This window comes from Uloborus diversus, chromosome 8, assembly GCF_026930045.1.
Source record: "Uloborus diversus isolate 005 chromosome 8, Udiv.v.3.1, whole genome shotgun sequence".
NCBI classification, from domain to species: Eukaryota; Metazoa; Arthropoda; class Arachnida; order Araneae; family Uloboridae; genus Uloborus; species Uloborus diversus.
The window spans coordinates 44451019-44470366 of record NC_072738.1 but is presented as its reverse complement, the minus strand read 5'-3'; the positions used below and the strand labels follow the sequence as shown (position 1 = coordinate 44470366).

Here is a 19348-nt window from a genome sequence, read left to right as displayed (position 1 = left end):
CATACCCTTTTTCGTGCCGCAATCATCACCCGTGTATTCATCTGTACAGGTGCATGTGGGTTTTTCAATCTCTAAATTGCACGTTCCTCCATTCTTACAAGGCTTGTCTGTACACCTATCTATACATAAAAATTAAAACTTTGTATGCATTTATCGATTTTTAACCGAGCATTAAAGCTTTCTTGTAACATAACATTCCTTTCCGAATGGGATATTAGATGAATAAATGTCTAAATTTAGGTAAATCCGTTCATACCAAAAAAAAAGGAAGGTAGGTGGATGGTGTTCACAACCTCTAAGCTTTTTTGAATGACGGATAATGTTTTACAGAAAAGCAAGTTTAGTTACACGTGGATTTAACAGTTAGTTTATTGAGTTATTCAAAGATGTGATTTATTTCATAGATTCTGGAATCAACTTTACTAATTTACGCTTGAAAAATATAATGATAATTTGTTTTTAAATTATTGGTAATGTGCAGCTCCATAAGGAATTGAAAACAGGAGATTCTCAGTCACTTAAACTATTATTGACTCATTTTCTCAATTACGATTATTGACGTCTTCTACGTTTAAAAGCTATGTTTTACGGATAAATTAGGCAAAAAAATATTAATAACCCGAAAACGTTGTTGTAAGAAGTGTTTACATACCCTTTTTCGTGCCGCAATCATCACCCGTGTATTCATCTGTACAGGTGCATGTGGGTTTTTCAATCTCTAAATTGCACGTTCCTCCATTCTTACAAGGCTTGTCTGTACACCTATCTATACATAAAAATTAAAACTTTGTATGCATTTATCGATTTTTAACCGAGCATTAAAGCTTTCTTGTAACATAACATTCCTTTCCGAATGGGATATTAGATGAATAAATGTCTAAATTTAGGTAAATCCGTTCATACCAAAAAAAAGGAAGGTAGGTGGATGGTGTTCACAACCTCTAAGCTTTTTTGAATGACGGATAATGTTTTACAGAAAAGCAAGTTTAGTTACACGTGGATTTAACAGTTAGTTTATTGAGTTATTCAAAGATGTGATTTATTTCATAGATTCTGGAATCAACTTTACTAATTTACGCTTGAAAAATATAATGATAATTTGTTTTTAAATTATTGGTAATGTGCAGCTCCATAAGGAATTGAAAACAGGAGATTCTCAGTCACTTAAACTATTATTGACTCATTTTCTCAATTACTATTATTGACGTCTTCTACGTTTAAAAGCTATGTTTTACGGATAAATTAGGCAAAAAAATATTAATAACCCGAAAACGTTGTTGTAAGAAGTGTTTACATACCCTTTTTCGTGCCGCAATCATCACCCGTGTATTCATCTGTACAGGTGCATGTGGGTTTTTCAATCTCTAAATTGCACGTTCCTCCATTCTTACAAGGCTTGTCTGTACACCTATCTATACATAAAAATTAAAACTTTGTATGCATTTATCGATTTTTAACCGAGCATTAAAGCTTTCTTGTAACATAACATTCCTTTCCGAATGGGATATTAGATGAATAAATGTCTAAATTTAGGTAAATCCGTTCATACCAAAAAAAAAGGAAGGTAGGTGGATGGTGTTCACAACCTCTAAGCTTTTTTGAATGACGGATAATGTTTTACAGAAAAGCAAGTTTAGTTACACGTGGATTTAACAGTTAGTTTATTGAGTTATTCAAAGATGTGATTTATTTCATAGATTCTGGAATAAACTTTACTAATTTACGCTTGAAAAATATAATGATCATTTGTTTTTAAATTATTGGTAATGTGCAGTTCCATAGGGAATTAAAAACAGGAGATTCTCAGTCACTTAAACCAATATTGACTCATTTTCTCAATTACTATTATTGACGTCTTCTACGTTTAAAAGCTATGTTTTACGGATAAATTAGGCAATGAAAATATTAATAACCCGAAAACGTTGTTGTAAGAAGTGTTTACATACCCTTTTTCGTGCCGCAATCATCACCCGTGTATTCATCTGTACAGGTGCATGTGGGTTTTTCAATCTCTAAATTGCACGTTCCTCCATTCTTGCAAGGCTTGTCTGTACACCTATCTATACATAAAAATTAAAACTTTGTATGCATTTATCGATTTTTAACCGAGCATTAAAGCTTTCTTGTAACATAACATTCCTTTCCGAATGGGATATTAGATGAATAAATGTCTAAATTTAGGTAAATCCGTTCATACCAAAAAAAAAGGAAGGTAGGTGGATGGTGTTCACAACCTCTAAGCTTTTTTGAATGACGGATAATGTTTTACAGAAAAGCAAGTTTAGTTACACGTGGATTTAACAGTTAGTTTATTGAGTTATTCAAAGATGTGATTTATTTCATAGATTCTGGAATCAACTTTACTAATTTACGCTTGAAAAATATAATGATAATTTGTTTTTAAATTATTGGTAATGTGCAGCTCCATAAGGAATTGAAAACAGGAGATTCTCAGTCACTTAAACTATTATTGACCCATTTTCTCAATTACTATTATTGACGTCTTCTACGTTTAAAAGCTATGTTTTACGGATAAATTAGGCAAAAAAATATTAATAACCCGAAAACGTTGTTGTAAGAAGTGTTTACATACCCTTTTTCGTGCCGCAATCATCACCCGTGTATTCATCTGTACAGGTGCATGTGGGTTTTTCAATCTCTAAATTGCACGTTCCTCCATTCTTACAAGGCTTGTCTGTACACCTATCTATACATAAAAATTAAAACTTTGTATGCATTTATCGATTTTTAACCGAGCATTAAAGCTTTCTTGTAACATAACATTCCTTTCCGAATGGGATATTAGATGAATAAATGTCTAAATTTAGGTAAATCCGTTCATACCAAAAAAAAAAGGAAGGTAGGTGGATGGTGTTCACAACCTCTAAGCTTTTTTGAATGACGGATAATGTTTTACAGAAAAGCAAGTTTAGTTACACGTGGATTTAACAGTTAGTTTATTGAGTTATTCAAAGATGTGATTTATTTCATAGATTCTGGAATCAACTTTACTAATTTACGCTTGAAAAATATAATGATAATTTGTTTTTAAATTATTGGTAATGTGCAGCTTCATAAGGAATTAAAAACAGGAGATTCTCAGTCACTTAAACTATTATTGACTCATTTTCTCAATTACTATTATTGACGTCTTCTACGTTTAAAAGCTATGTTTTACGGATAAATTAGGCAAAAAAATATTAATAACCCGAAAACGTTGTTGTAAGAAGTGTTTACATACCCTTTTTCGTGCCGCAATCATCACCCGTGTATTCATCTGTACAGGTGCATGTGGGTTTTTCAATCTCTAAATTGCACGTTCCTCCATTCTTACAAGGCTTGTCTGTACACCTATCTATACATAAAAATTAAAACTTTGTATGCATTTATCGATTTTTAACCGAGCATTAAAGCTTTCTTGTAACATATCATTCCTTTCCGAATGGGATATTAGATGAATAAATGGCTAAATTTAGGTAAATCCGTTCATACCAAAAAAAAAAGGAGGTAGGTGGATAGTGTTCACAACCTCTAAGCTTTTTTGAATGACGGATAATGTTTTACAGAAAAGAAAGTTTAGTTACACGTGGATTTAACAGTTAGTTTATTGAGTTATTCAAAGATGTGATTTATTTCATAGATTCTGGAATCAACTTTACTAATTTACGCTTGAAAAATATAATGATCATTTGTTTTTAAATTATTGGTAATGTGCAGTCCATAGGGAATTAGAAACAAGAGATTCTCAGTTACTAAAACTATTATTGATTCATTTTCTCAATTACTATTATTCCGTCTTCTACGTTTAAAAGCTATTTTTTCGGATAAATTAGACAATAAAAATATTTATGATCCGAAAACTTTTTGTAAGAAGTGTTTACAAACCTTTTTTCGTGCCACAATCATCACCCGTGTATTCATCTGTACAGGTGCATGTGAGTTTTTCAGTCTCTAAATTGCACGTTCCTCCATTTTTACAAGTGTTGTCAGTACACCCATCAGTAGATAAAATAAAAACTTCCGTTGTATTTATCAATTTTTAATTGAACATTAAAACTTTATTGTAACAATTCGCTCCTCTTACAGTGGGATATTAATTGAGAATAAATGTTAAATTGATCAAAATTATTTTTAACCAAAATATCGAAAGATAGTGTTCACAATTTCTTAGCATTTTTAAATGACGGATATTTTTTTTTTTTTTACAGAAAAGCAACTTTAATTGCACGTGGAATTTACTTTAGGTAATATAATTAGTAAAATATGTGTTTTATTTTACACAATTTTGGAATCACCTTACTTTTATAAATTTATTCTACAAACATATATTGTTAATTTCTTTTTAAATTATTGATAATGTGTAGTTCCATAGAGAGTTGAAAACAGGGGAGTATTACTTGCTGAGACTTGTATTAATTCATTTTCTCTCTTACTATATTGACGCCTTCTGCGTTTAAAAGCAATATTTTACAGGTATATTAGGCACTGAAATTTAAACTTTAACCGATTATTAAAACTTTGTTGTTATATTTCATTCCCATCATAATGTGATATTATATGAAAATAATTATTAAATTCGCCGTTTGGGTTTTTCCAGGTTCGAAATTATATGTTCCGCCCTTTTTACAAGGCTTGTTCTTGCATCTATCTAAAAATGAAAAAAAAAAAAAAAAATAAAATAAAATAAAAGCCTTCTCTACATTTGGGGATTTCTTTTACAGTAAAGATGCTAGTAAGGTGAAAGTATTCGAATCTTCCGAAGACTGATCCACTTCCGACCCAAAAATTTATTGAAATGCTTGAAGAGCAGCAATTAGTTTTTTGTATAGATAAGATAAATTCTTATGAAGTAACAAAATTATCTACACTTCGATTTGGTATTTTAGTATTAAGGAAACGGAATACAATGTCATTTTTTTTTCAAACAAATACATTTTAATTGATTTTGGCCTTTCAGAAATAATATAGAGTAAGTCCGGCAATCTTGCCCCACCTAAGCAGAAACTTTATTTAAAAAAAGTACAATGACGAAAAATAAAAAATAGTACCTCCGGTCTCTTTTAACATAGGTCTAGATAATATATAAAATATATTATGACCAAAAACTGCTAATTAAATTTTTTGTTGCAAAAAAACAAAACTGCTACTTTGGGGCAGATTACCTTGATAGTCAGACAATTCGCCTCACTACATCAGGTAAAATGCCCCACTTTAGGTAACACTACCAAACTTCGTATAACAAGCAAAAAGTATTAACAGTTAACTAAATGAATGCAAATCAATAAGAATCATAAAACGAGCACGTAATAATTGCTAACTTTCACAAAAAACAAACTTCTTAATGCATTTTATTCATGCGTTGTAATGTTTGTAACATAAATAAATTTAGAAATTAGAAAAAAAAATCTACTGTGGTTTTTAACATCTTTCGACTTTTTCAAAATTATTCTACTTAGTTCTAGATTTAAAAAAATTACTATGCATTTGTATTAAACGCGAGCTATACAAAATCAAATTTCATTAAGTTGCAAAAAGTTACATAAGCTGTTGATAAAATTTAAAACAATGACAACTTCTTAGAAACAAATTTAAATAATATATTACATTGAGAAATAAAATCATCTGCAAGTAGCATCGACGAAAAGGAAAATGAAAATGGTGCTATTTTTTTTTTCTTCTGTAAAAGTTTTTAAACGAGTGTACAGAAATACACCTACGTATACTATACCGAATCACATTAACTCGGAGTTACGAGGTCTCTTAATTTTTATCACATAGCAAAGACAGAATTCATTCCAAGAATGCTTTAGCGGCTTCATTGGGCTTCAATACACAAATAATACCAACTTAAATATGTTGTCAATTAGCTACCAGTAATATATATTAACTAGATATTAAACGTTTATATATCATTTGTTTGAACCCAAGATTCAGTAGCTTCCAGTTTTTTGTAAGCGGCTTTTATATTTTTATACTTTTTGCTCAAAACCCATGACTGGCATAAATGAACAAATACTGCAATGATGCCAAATATTGGCCTCACTCGCAATTCTAAAATTTAGTAACTAACGTTTGTTCATTATAACGATGATAAATGAATTGAAAATACTTTGTCCGATTTACGTAAATTCAAATTACCTGGTACGCTCTCTCACTCGGTCACGTCTATATTATAAACTTTGAAGCATTACTGTTCATACATCTGAAAAGTAATAATAATGTTGTCCCACTGGTTCCCCGCAAACCAGCCTACGATTTTAGGTGAAAAAAGTTATGAAATAGAAGGGTGTCAATAAAAAGTATTAAATCAGCCAGAAATAAGTTAGTTGATGGAGAAAAAAAACGAAAGAATAATTACTTTTTTTGTCAATAATGAAAAGAAGTAGTATTTTAAGTATTCAGTAAAAAAATGATTACTAAAGTCGTTTACATTTTATTCATTAAGTGTTTGAACACAATGTGGACGGGTAATATTGTCGACGGTTTAGGGGGGGGGGGGGAATCATGTACCCATGACCCTCCCTTGTATCCGATCCTGACAAGGGTTGCGACTCACAAGTTGGGGAGCACCGATGATTTGAAGCAAAATTTTTAGCAATTAAATAAGCCGAATGTGTTGTGTTTCATAGAACAGAAAAAAATGTAAACCTCAAAAAAGAATTCTCCAATCCAGAAAAATTTTCGTCTTAGTTTTCAGTTTTTTTTCCAACATTTTGCTAGTCTTTTTTTTTTTTTTTTTTCAATGTTGTGACTAAATGTCTTCAAATATTCCTTTTTTTTAACATTAAAAAATAAAAACTTCTTAATGCAGACGCGATCATGATCTTATAGTTTCCTGGCAAAAGAAAATAAATAAAGGTAATTCTCGGATTCAAATGAACACACGTAAATAATATTCAATGTGGGGCACGTTACTGTGTCGATTCATCAGCGGGGCAAATAGTCTGTAATCAGGTGGAGCAAATTACCTTTTTGTCAAGATTAATCACCCCACCACCTCTTGTATAAATGACAAGCCAATTTTGCTGCAATCAATGATAACGGCCTTCTTTATGATGTTTTCTTACTGTATAAACAGATAACTTAACAGAATATTGGAACGCTAGTTACTTTAGCAAAATTCTTAAAAGTACTAACTTAGAACAAGCGTTAAAAAGTGTCGCTCTTATCTTTCACTTTGCTATAACGCTGTGATTAACCCAAAAACTCACTAAAAATGGCTGTAGTGTACGCATAACCCTTCTTTATACACAAATACTCTAAAAAATTTCGACACGGGCGCGCACTATTTCTGAAACCGTGAAATACAGTTTTTGAGGCAACTTATCTAACGGGGCAAGATACCCCGACTTACTCTAACGAGAAAAATATTAATTTCTAATCAACCGAGGTTTTTCTTTTTCGCATTTGTCCCTTTAAAAGCCCTCCTTGCACTCACAACTGATTGCACACAATAAAACGTTTGATGTTCATTGAAATTAAAACTTTATTGTTTTACTGTATTTTTCTATTTTTTTTTTTTTTTGTGCTGTAAGTATTCGTTAGTTTTTTGATTTGTTAGTGGATTCAAAAATTCTCACTCTTGACAAAACTCGGGAGATATTTTACTAATATGAAAAACAACTAAAACTAATGTGATTCTGCATTTTTTATATGCTTACTATGTTTAAAATTGACAAAATGTGATTGATTTTCAATAACAGGAAATATTCATTGACAAATAAAGGAGTAGCGTAACGGCACCAGTAACAGACATGCTTAAGGCATCGCTTTCAGGTTAGTTCAATTTTCTGAGCCTTTTAATGTATTTAGAATTTTAAAACTATTTTCCTCTAATGCAACTACATCTCTTCCTTTTACGTTTGGCTACTTATGGATCCTCTGAATGAGTTAATTCTATTTTTATTTGCTAAATTTCGAAAAAAAAGGTCCAACCCCCAGCAACAGGCACCGACGGTTCTGGTTGTACCCAGTAACAGATAGAATGAGGAAAGGATGAATAATGGAGAGAATTTTATCTTTTTCTCTTCCAAATGTGCAAAAGTTCTTTATTTTTGGATCTAAAATCTTATTGAATCCAAATGAACAAGTGAAACACCGGCAGACCTCATGGTGACTGCTCATAACCTTCCAGCACTGCCTTGTATATACCAACAGGCTCATAAAATTCACTCTGATATTACTGGATGGTTGCACCATATTCATGGGTCGCAGCAACATCAGTTTTACCCGCCTAAAATTCTTATTATTTAACTCCAAACTTACGACTGTGTATTTCTGGACCTTTGTCTGTTACTGGTGCCTTTACCCTACATTTCGCTTTCTTTCTTTCTTTCTTTTTTTTTTCTTTTCTTTTCTTTTTTTTTTGTATCACGTCGAAGGGATTTTATTTTATTTTATTTTTTTTTTTTTGATTAAATGAACGTCATGAAATAAAACATTGTTATAATACATTTCAAGATTTTTTTGAAGAAAGTTTAAAGCTCCTGCTGTTTTTCTGTAAAAAGTAGGTAAGTATTATTCAGCAATCAGTTTCATACTGGCAGCAAGTTGCATCGATGATTTGAAAATAAGTAATATCACAATCTAAAAATTTATTTCTAAGAGCGTTAATTACACAGGCCTGCGATGAAAAAAATACAAGATGAGTAATAACTTAATGTAGTTTTAGATGTTAATTTCGGGAAAAATAATCAAAATATCCATCACGTCACATTTTTGTGTAAAATTCAGTTTTATGTTGATTTTTTATGTACTTTAACTATTTTTTTTCCATGCATTCCTTCTCTCTTACCTTGGCCATTTTCTGCAGTGGAGAAGTTCGAAATTTATAGTATACACTTCCCAATCCCTTCAATCCTTCCCTTTAGCAATTGGACACTCGTACATTTAAGGAAAACTCTATGAAAACTTGGTTCTCATTCTGAAACAAATCAAGTATGCTGATCACAATTGGACCATTTGCTGCCATCATTTTTGTGAAGGTTATCTCCACGCTTCTTATTCAGCAAAGTACCAGTGCTTCACTTGTGAATGGGACAAACGCGATAAGACTCAACATTGGGTTAAGAAACAATGGCTGAAAAGACAGAATCCGGAACCAGGCACCTAGAATGTGATTCGAAACAGCTTAGTTGAACCAAAAAAATTTTATTACCGCCCGCAAAGCTATACAGAATGAAGCAGTTTGTCAGACATGTAATAAAAGATGGTGACTGCTTCCAATACCCGTGGAAGAAATCCCCTGACTTAATTGAAGCCCAGTTGAAAGAGGGAATCTTTGTTGGTCCAGATATCTGTAAGCTTATCAAGGACTAAGTATTTGAAACTACCAATGACAGCAAAGAAGAAAAACACTTGGGTTGCCTTCAAATATGTTCCTTGAAAATTTCTTGGTAATTGCAAGGATCCTGACTTTAAATAAATTGTGTTAAATCCCTTGCATACATTAAAGCAGAGAGCGCATTGGCAGTGTGCGAAAAAGAAGGAGCGCGCACGTGCCTCTATGTTATAAAAACTGTTCTTCATTATTGTAACCAGTTAGTTGTTATTTAGTTAGTAGGACGATGTTTCAGTTTTCTTCAGTTTTCTTCGTTTTTCCAAAGCAAAAATAGGTTAAATTCACAAAATATAAGTATTTAAGCACAAAATCTAAACTTTTTTACAAGTTAGTTATTTAATTTCTTATTTAGATAAGTTATTGTAACATTATAAATGAAAAAAAAAATAGTATTTTGGAAATAAAAACATAATATTGCATTATCTTACTTTCAAAGAAATTGGGTATTTCACTGCGGTGAATTCCAGCGGTAACGGAATAACAGTTTTTACAAAAAAAAATCGATGCATTACTGTCTATGAGCTTATCAAAATCCATATTTTTCAATAACTGACTTGTATACGGGTCATTCTCCAGAAAACGTAACTTTTGAACGGAAATATTTTTCAAATTCGAAACCTTGTTTTCTTTTTTTTTTCATTCTTACATGAAAATGTTACCTACATGAAGCAACCATAAACAATGGCGCAGCTACGTTCCAATTATTTTACTCATTAATAAAAAAAAATAAAATAAATGCATTGTTCACGGAAATAAAAAAAATAATAATAAAAAAACTTTTAATATTTACAAATCAAGGCCAACTTAATGTTAAAGTAGTAATTTTGTTAACAATCAGCTATTTTAATGATTAGTGGGAATATAATATTAGAATCTCTTAATTAAAGTACGACTTAATTAGTAATTTCAAATGTATTTAAAAATAGTAATTAGTAAATTTGAGAATATACTGGCAATTTATAATTTTGGTAGAATGCTTATTATTGATGTATTTCCCCTCCATCAGTTATTTTCACCTCAGAAACAATGACAAATAATTCAGCCATGTGATCTCTTCCTTCTTGTTGTCTATGGCAGTGGTAGACAACATAAGTTTTGAAGTAACATCGGGACCAATTGCAATATCAGGTTCTTTTCAAGAAAGAAATGCTGGTCTCACTACCGTAAACTTTTCTGGAAGACTGGGTACACTTCGTTTTTTTCAAAGTAGTGTTTATGTAATACTGCATATTTTGAGTAAGCCTTTCTTTACCTAAATTATCAGGAGTAGGGTATTGAAATATGGATATACTTGTCCCATGGAAGGAACCTTCGGAGGTTGAACTAGTTGGATTATGGTCTATGTTGTCGTACGCCCCTACTGTAAAGATTCCTTCTCGTAATTTTGATGGCATAAAACTTTTTCATTTTGGAGCTTAGCGTTTACAAGTTCACACATCACTGTTGAGAGTTGAAGCACACGTGTATATTAGACGGAAATTCCAAGTGAATGCATATTTTCTACTATTTCCTTTTTTCGAGTTTTTCCATAAATCGAAAGTCCTATATAAACTGCAAGTGTGGTCTCTCTATTAGGTTTATGTCTTTGTGCAGTGCTACTAGCTGACTTTCGTGACTGCATGTTAAAGCAAAGCAATTGTGATATAGTGAGAGAAGACTGGCTTACAACTTCATTTGCTTCAATATTAGATCCATATAACAACATATTCACGACAGCAAGAACTTACTTAAGGAAGGATTTTTGCTGTGACTCATAATCTAAATTACCATTGAATGTGTTCTTATGTTGTAGCACTTCCTTTATGACCAATTTTGCAACACGCAATAAAGCAAGTTCATCTTCGTCTTGATCATCTTTGCAAGCTTGCAGCATGACTTTACCAGAAACTTTGTCGTATGCCAGAAAATACTCTCTACGAGTCATGCTTACTGTCATATGCGGAAAATATGCGAGAATTCGCTGTCTTAATCTTGAAGTGTGTACGTCAGACATTTGTTGTTCATCTATTCCCATCAGTTGCATTAGTCGTGTCCGGTACATTTTTGTCAGGACACTCATATTGAATACTGGGTTTATTTCATTTGAATCCTTTAAATATTTCTCAATAAAATTTACTAATTCAGCAAAAACCACTCCTTCACATACATCAATATCTCTGCTTGATTGCGTTGTATTTTCCCGAGATTTGTTGTACAATCCTGCTAAGCACTTAACGTGATATTTTGCATCCTGAGCAATCATATCCCCAGCACTTAGTTTTGATAATAGAACATTGTTTCCTTGTTCACGGGCACATTTTCTCACCTTCTGGTCTACAGCAAATGTAGTCACATTAAATAATTGATCCTTGTAGGTTTCAGTACCATCGCAAAAAAAAAAAAAAAAAAACACCTCTTTGGAAGTAGCTGATCGTTGTTTACGTTCAAGCAATGAGGCCATTGATTCTTTTTCACTTTCAGAGCGTTTGCGCTTGTTTGCTCTTTCAAACATGATACAGTTATACTTCGATTCACATTTTCTTGTGCCACTTAGCTGCTCGTCGTGAGAATGTTTGTTCAATTCCAATTTGACCTTCATCAAATAACTTTAAATCAATAGTATTCGGTAAAGCATTTATACTATCAAACTTCTGCAAATTTTTTACAAGTGTTACGTAACCAATGTTTCGGGCAGTTACATTTGAATTCTTCGAAGGACAAACCAAAATATCAGCATTTCTCTTTTGGCATAATATACAAATGGTCCAATCAATAATTTTCTGTTTATCATTGCCCAAGTCACTGTGAGGGACTATACGTAACTGCTTTGCCATTTTTAGAATGTTGTCTTCATTGCTTCAAATTCGAAATATAAAGACAGTAGAAAATTAGCGGCGCATTACAATATTTTTACATCAATTATTTTAGAAAGGCGCACTTATTCGAAACTTCTGAAATAAGGCAGATTTTCATATGCTATACAATAAAAAAATAACTATGCGCACAAGTGACAAAAAATTAATATTACAATGCTCACTTGAGAAGTGTAGACATGAGACGTTAGTGCTTTGTGCAGATTTCAGAAAATGCTTACCTTGTGGTGACGACTCTGTTGATATACTACTACCAAATGATCCCTTGATTTCGCAAGTTGTAGTACTCCCTCCCCCCCCCATATACACCCCTCCTCAACCCCGTTTGAGTGCAGTGGCGGATCCAGCCGATTGTTTTGGGAGGGGCCATTCGAAATTTTTTAACAAACTCCGAACTCCCCAGAAATTTTATTAAAATGAAGTTTTAAAAACTCAATTTTCGGGGTATCGAGACATTAGGTGAGGGGGTGGATTTAGGAATCTCCTTCGAAAATGTTTAAAAATTTAAATTTCCGATTAATTTTTGAAAACTAGGAAACTAAAAACGCATTTCGTCTATTTTTGATGATGTGCGGAGAAAGGTCAGGTTTCAGGCGGTGCCTCCAAAATACTTTTTGAAAATAAAGCTTAGAAACCAAAATATTCTGTCGTTATACGTTGAGAAGTTAGAAGAGGAGGGGTGCTCCTCTCTAACTCTTCAGCTGACCAGCCTAAAAATGCACCTTTAGGTAATGTTTGCTTACATTAAAGGAAGTGTGAAGGTGCTTGGAATCCTTCCTTCCTAAAAATATTTTGCGTTTGAGACTCTGAAGTTTCGATTTTTAACTATATTTATACATATTTTAGAAAAGGGATGAAAGATCGTGAGCTCCTCCAAAAACCTCCTTTTAAAGCTATCATCACGATATAAACTAAGAAGGGAGGAAGTCCTTTCAAAAATCGTTTGTAATGTTGCATTTTAGCAAGTTAAGTGATAAGGGCTGGATAAGCTAGTTTCCGTTGACATTTTTTCCAAATAAAAGACTTAAAATGCAATTTTTTGCTACATATCAAGGCATTTGTGAAAACGCATGAGAAAAGGGGGTTCTCCCCCTAATTTTGAAATTAAGCCATAAAAACGAAAATTTAGGCTCTCTTTGGTCTTGTGAATAATTGGTATACTCCAGCATTTAGAGATCGTCCAAGTGTCTGTAATTGGAATCAAGAAATGATGTAAAAGATGGAGAAAAATTTTGGAAATAAAAGTTTTGTTTTGAGGATAGGGATATAATTAATCTCCAAATTAAGTCTTATACTTCTTTTTCAGTAAAACGTATGTGTTAAATTTTGTTATCTTCTCCTAATATTTTTTTTTTCTTAAAATCACTCCTACAATCACAAGGCTTTGGGAGGGGCCATGGCCCCCATGGCCCCCTCTAGATCCGCCCCTGTTTGAGTGGCGCCAGTGATATAGTTTCCAGACTGTATCTTTATTTCTCGTTCCATTTTTATTTCTAGGAAACGCATTGCTTTTATTTGGAGGAAGGTAGTCACTAATATGGGTCATTCGTGTGATTTTCATCTAGATAAATGTTGCAAAATCTGAAGTATATGTACAAACCAATGTAGTTATCCAGTGGAATTAAAATAATTTGAAAAAATCATTTTTTGTTGAATTTCGGTGCTTTTTTAGTGTTTAAAAACCCGCTGAAAACTAATAATAAATACCGTTTATGGTCTTAAATTGGTTCTGTCTCTTTTTTTAACACAAAAAACAAGATCCTTGACGTGAAAAACCTATAAATTGATATAAAAGTCTCTTTTGTGCGACACATATTTAAAAAACGCTTATATGGAAGCCATTTTGAAAAACCGCCGCCATCTTGGATTAAAACGGTTTTTGAAAGTGCCTATATAGAGTCATAAACAACATTCCTACCAAGTAGCATCTTCTTATCACAATTTGCAGTTTCCCATTGATTTTTGTCGTTTAGTTCCCCAGCTAGAAGCCAAGAATATTTTGTTAGTAACCTTTTTTTTAAAATCAAATTTAAAAAACGGTAACGGAAGGACACTTTTGCGACAAAAACACCCAACATAAACAACAATAGTTTAGCATGAAATTTTGACTTAGTGTCGAACTTAGGTATTTTTGATCTTGACTCTTGTTTGCTCAAGATGAAACCATCGTGCCTTTCTTCTCCACAAATCTTCTGAAGCCTCTGTTACCAATGTGACACAGAGTTGTCACATGGTAACAGAGTTGTCACATAAATATCTATGTCACGCTTGGCTGTGACATAGATATTTATGGATGTCCGAAGTACAAATTGGTTCTTCCAAATTAATTTCACCTAAAAGTAATTGTTTCAAGAAAGACTTAATGGCAGACGTAGGTATTTCTTTCGTTAGTGGAGGTTCATACGTTTCAGTTTGCCAGTTTATGAGTTCAGTGTAATCTCGACAGTTGAAGTTTAACTTGGGCACTTTAAACTGTCTAACTGGTGCAGCTGACTGTTCACTTAACTGGTCTCTTATTGACAAAATCTTGCGGTAGGCCAGAGCTTGAATATGTCTTCTTTTACCAGTCAGCATTGATATATCAGCATTGATATCAGTCAGCAGGATATTGTTCAACAAATCTTGCCAATAAAAAAACCTGGTCCTGTAGTGCATTCTTAGGTGGGTAACGACTGCCGCTCGTTCTAAAAATTATATATTCCGACTGAGAATCCGACTGAAAATATGGTCACGTTGTGATCATACGTCATGAAAGTTTACGCTCCTGTCTGGTTCTTCATAAAGATACACTCTTCTTTTTTAGAAGGTCCACATATCATGTCTACAGAATGATCGCATTTTTCAGATACTTGCCAAACAGTATAAGAACGAATAATGTAATTCGACGTTATTCATTTTTTTGCTCACCCAGCGAACATCTTATCATTAATCCTGACTGATAAACGAACACATATTCAAGTTCTGGCCTACCGCAGGACTTTGTCAAATGCAAATAGATGTTTCCTTACGCTTTGTTCACGTATGCAAAGGAAAAACATTTTTTCGCCCTGGCATTGGAAACAAAAAAAATTGACGCCAATGGATAAAAATCGCCAATTATCCAATTTTCGAAATCTACCCGCATGGAACAAAGCATCAAAACTCAGTTTATACGCAAATCTTTTGTATGAACAATATTACTTATAACTAGACGTGTTATAAGTAATATTCTAATATATTGAGTAAATTGCTTCTTCGTCATCAAAAACATAATTTTCCAAGTAACAAATGAACGAACTCTACTCGTGGCAACTGTCCATTCGAAAACACTGAACGTCGCAATAATAGTACATTTAAAAAAAGGTATTCTTTGTGATTTGTTTATGGTTAAGGGCGGTGCATAACTGACGTCACACTTTTCAACATTTTCGACCTTCTCCTCGCTTTGTCACAAAGTTTCGCACGCAACCCCATCTTCCCTTAGTCACATGTCACGCTGTTTTTCGTAACGTTCCAATAAGAAAATGCTTGTTGTCACATTCTCCGCATTGTGTGTTCGTCTTGTCATTTCTTTCCTCTCCCTTGTAACAAACTGTTACTATTCCGTGAACCCCACCTTAAAGCGGAACTTCATTCGTGGACTGCCCTTGTTTTGTGGTAACCGTAAGCAAATATACATTTCCCTACTCTTTGTTTACGTATGCAAAGAAAAAAAAAATTCTCCCGCTGCAATGGGTGCCAAAAATTTGACGCCAATAGATGAAGAGCGCCAATTTCCCAGTTATCGAAATCTTCCCGGATGAAATGATACTGCAAAACCCAGATTATACGTAATAACTTCTGGATGAACAACATTTCTTTTAAAAAGTTTAACATTATTGAGTAAGTTGCCTTGACCTCTAATATTATTAATATAAAATTGCAAACAGTAAAGTAAACGAATCCTACTTGCTACGTTAAAATTTGTCCATTCAAAAACACTGGACGTCGGAATAATAGGGCAATTTTATTTAAAAAATCGTGTTTGTGATTTGTTTACGGTTTACTGACTAATGCATTTTTCAAAATTTTTCATTCCTCTCCCCTTTGTCACAAAGTTTCACACTTCACCATACCGCCTCTTTCCTTTGCCACATATCACACTGTTACCATAACCGTTCTTATAAAAAAAAGGCTTGATGTCCCTCTAATCAATTATTTCTTCCCCCTTGTCACGAACGGTTCCAATTAAATGAACCTCACCTTAAAGGGGGACTTCATTCGTAGTCAACTCCTTGCAGATACACATTTATCTACTCTTTTTTTAAGAATGCAAAATAAATGTATTTCTCCCCGTGGCATTGGTGCCAAAAATTTGACACCAATGGATAAAGTTCGCCAATATCACAATTATGGAAATCTTCCTGAATGAAATGATACCACAAAATTCCCTTAATACGTAAAACTTCTGTAGAAAAAATATTCTTTGTAAAAGTAGGCATGACCGTTGCCATTAGAAATATAAAATTTTCAACAGTCAAATGGACGAATTCTACTTGAGGTAACATATAATTGTCCATGCAAAAGCACTGGAAGTCGTAATAATGCACTAATTTTATCAAAAGTTTCCCCTTGACATCTGTTTGTGGTGATAGCAAATGCAGGTATTATTGGGAGCTGTGTGTATGTGTGTGTTTTTTTCCTTCAGAAGGTGATTTTATCAAAAATTTAAAGTCCTCCCTCCTCCGAAAAATTATTTATTTAAATATTAAAATCGCGAAAACATATTCAAAATGAAGTTATTTTAAATGCCCGCAGTTTCCCAAAAAGCCTCAGTAATAAAAACAAAAATGCAAGAATTTCATCTCTTTACGCTCAAGCGAGAAGCAACACCATAATATTATCCAGCAATTTCTTCACGATAACTATGTCGCGTAAAAAAAGGAAATAACAATGAATTTTCACTAAGTTTTGATTGCTAACTCTTAAACGCTAGTAATTAAAAGTTAAGCCATTTCACTAACTAGCTCCTTTTCTTGTCATCTTAGCGGGTTTCCGTTTTTGAGCCGTAAAACGGGTAGTAAACGTTTTTAGAAGTATTTTCCACCATCTTTCCTACCATACCAAACTCGAAGCACTAAAACGCATTTTTCGTATACAAAAAGTAGTTTAAAAATGAATTAAAACTTAATATTTCGCGATTCCAACAATAAACTTCAACAATGAAAAAGAGATAAAATTAAAATTTTTGAGTTTCGCTAACTAAAAAACGCTTATAACTTTTTTTCTATTGGATTTAGGTTATTGGACCTTGAGCGCACTGACAATTTCTTCGTTAGGAGTATTTTTTAAAGACCTTTCCAACCATATCAGATTCGAAAAATTGGACCATCCGTTAGCGTAGAAAGAGTCATTTAGGACGAAAATGTGTTTTAAATCAATATCTCCTTTAATTAGCGTTCGATTTCAAAAATTTTTATTGATGACACTAAAACTCGGCATCAGCTACTGAACTAAAAAAAAAATAAGGAAATCGGTTCACAAATTGAGGAGAAATCGGTACCGAAAGAAAACGGCTTGCCTATTAATATATATATGAAGATTACAGGAATCAAACTGGCACAGCAAAGCTTATTAAGGCTCTTACGCCAAAAACCTGATGGAACAATATGATTTGAAAAAATAATAAAATAAAACAAAGATTGCTGACTTTTATGCCTATTTTAGGTTTTAGCTCACATTTATATAGTTTATCAGAATTTTCACCCTGATATAGGCTTTTGTAGGCCTTCGAGGTTCATAAAAGAGTACAAATTATTTTGCACTGAAATGCAACTTTCGATTTTAATAAAATAAAATTTCCAAAATCATAACTTCAACAAGATTTATGTGAAGCCGATAAATTAGGATATTTGGTTCAGTTTCTTTTATGAATACCTTATAAAAAATTTGTTTTTTTTTCGTGTTTTCAACAAGTTCCTTTTTGTTCCGGTGGTTCTAATAAAATGAACTCTTTACTTAAATCCTTTTTTTCCGCGAGGGAAAGCAGGATTTTTATTTTGTTCGATTTGTGGCACGTATTTCAGCCTGATTCTTCGTGCAAGACGATATAAATATCTGCGAACGAAATAAGCTTGCGCAGCAATCTTTGGGGGAGGGGGGGTTGTGAGTGCCAGCGAGCTGAGGGCGGAGCCCCCAGTTATTTAAAAAAAAAAGGGCGTAACTTAAATTATTTTAGATAATATTCAACAATGAATTTAGGTACCAATCAGCCATAGTTTAGAGCTTTCAAAGATCAAAAAATGTAAATGTTTTTTTTTTTTTTAGTTTTAAAATTTGAGTTTTGAACACTTAAATTGATGCAAAAATGAAGTGATCAAAGCAAGGTTACTTTCCTGTTTCATTTTTTAGGTAAATTTCCGCTATCAAGCTATTAAAAATAATTATTATTGAAAGATAAATTTAGCATTAATCGTCAAACTCCATTATCTATATTTATGCAGTAAGAGGTGATTTTTTTAAATGACTGTATTTGTTGCCTCATCAAAAAATGTTTCGGTTCTGTTTTTTCAGAATATGCAACACTCGGGTGTCATGGGGTTTTTGCTTTTCTAACAATTTGATATTAAATACGCATATCAAGAATTAAAGAGCGTGAAATGTCATGAATAGGTAGTTGACTAAAACATGCATATGGTATCTATGAATTCAACATTTGCATCTGTTCATTAGAGAAATATAAAAGCAGCTTCATCGAATTTATAGGGTTAGAAAAAGGTAATATGTCTTATAAAAGTAAAGGTAAGAAATAGTTATGCTCTATGCCATTTTAAAATCAATATCACTTTTAAAATACGCACACATTACTATGTTCGCTGTTACATGTACTCTTACCTGGTGTTTCCTGATTTCCTGGCAAAATTTTTTCACTATAAATTCGTTGGTTTTCAACAAATCCATTACTTGTCCGTGCCAATGAATGAAATAACAATGTCAGTAACAATAAGTACATGCCCTCCATCTTTAAAACGAGAAGACGCAATCGAAGACTTTCTATCACACTTCGACATGAATTTTTTGATAAAGCATCAAGGTTTATAGTTCATTTTTTGTATGATAATAATATGATAAGACAAAGGATTCGTTCTCAAACCCCCTTCTACCATGATATTAATGCGGAGGTAAGTTATCAGTTTCA

At 32.7% G+C, this 19348-nt stretch overlaps 1 protein-coding gene across 1 annotated transcript; it reads right to left on the bottom strand.

Moving 5' to 3' along the window:
* Nucleotides 1-1998: 1998 nt before the first annotated feature.
* On the bottom strand, nucleotides 1999-19174 carry LOC129228214 (delta-like protein C; the record flags this gene model as incomplete). The annotated part of the gene is made up of 4 exons (XM_054862877.1): nucleotides 19045-19174; nucleotides 3242-3355; nucleotides 2594-2707; nucleotides 1999-2060 (listed from the first exon to the last, which is right to left on the bottom strand). Coding segments are annotated over exons 1-4 (417 nt in total), but the record flags the coding sequence as incomplete, so codon positions are not given.
* Nucleotides 19175-19348: the final 174 nt, after the last annotated feature.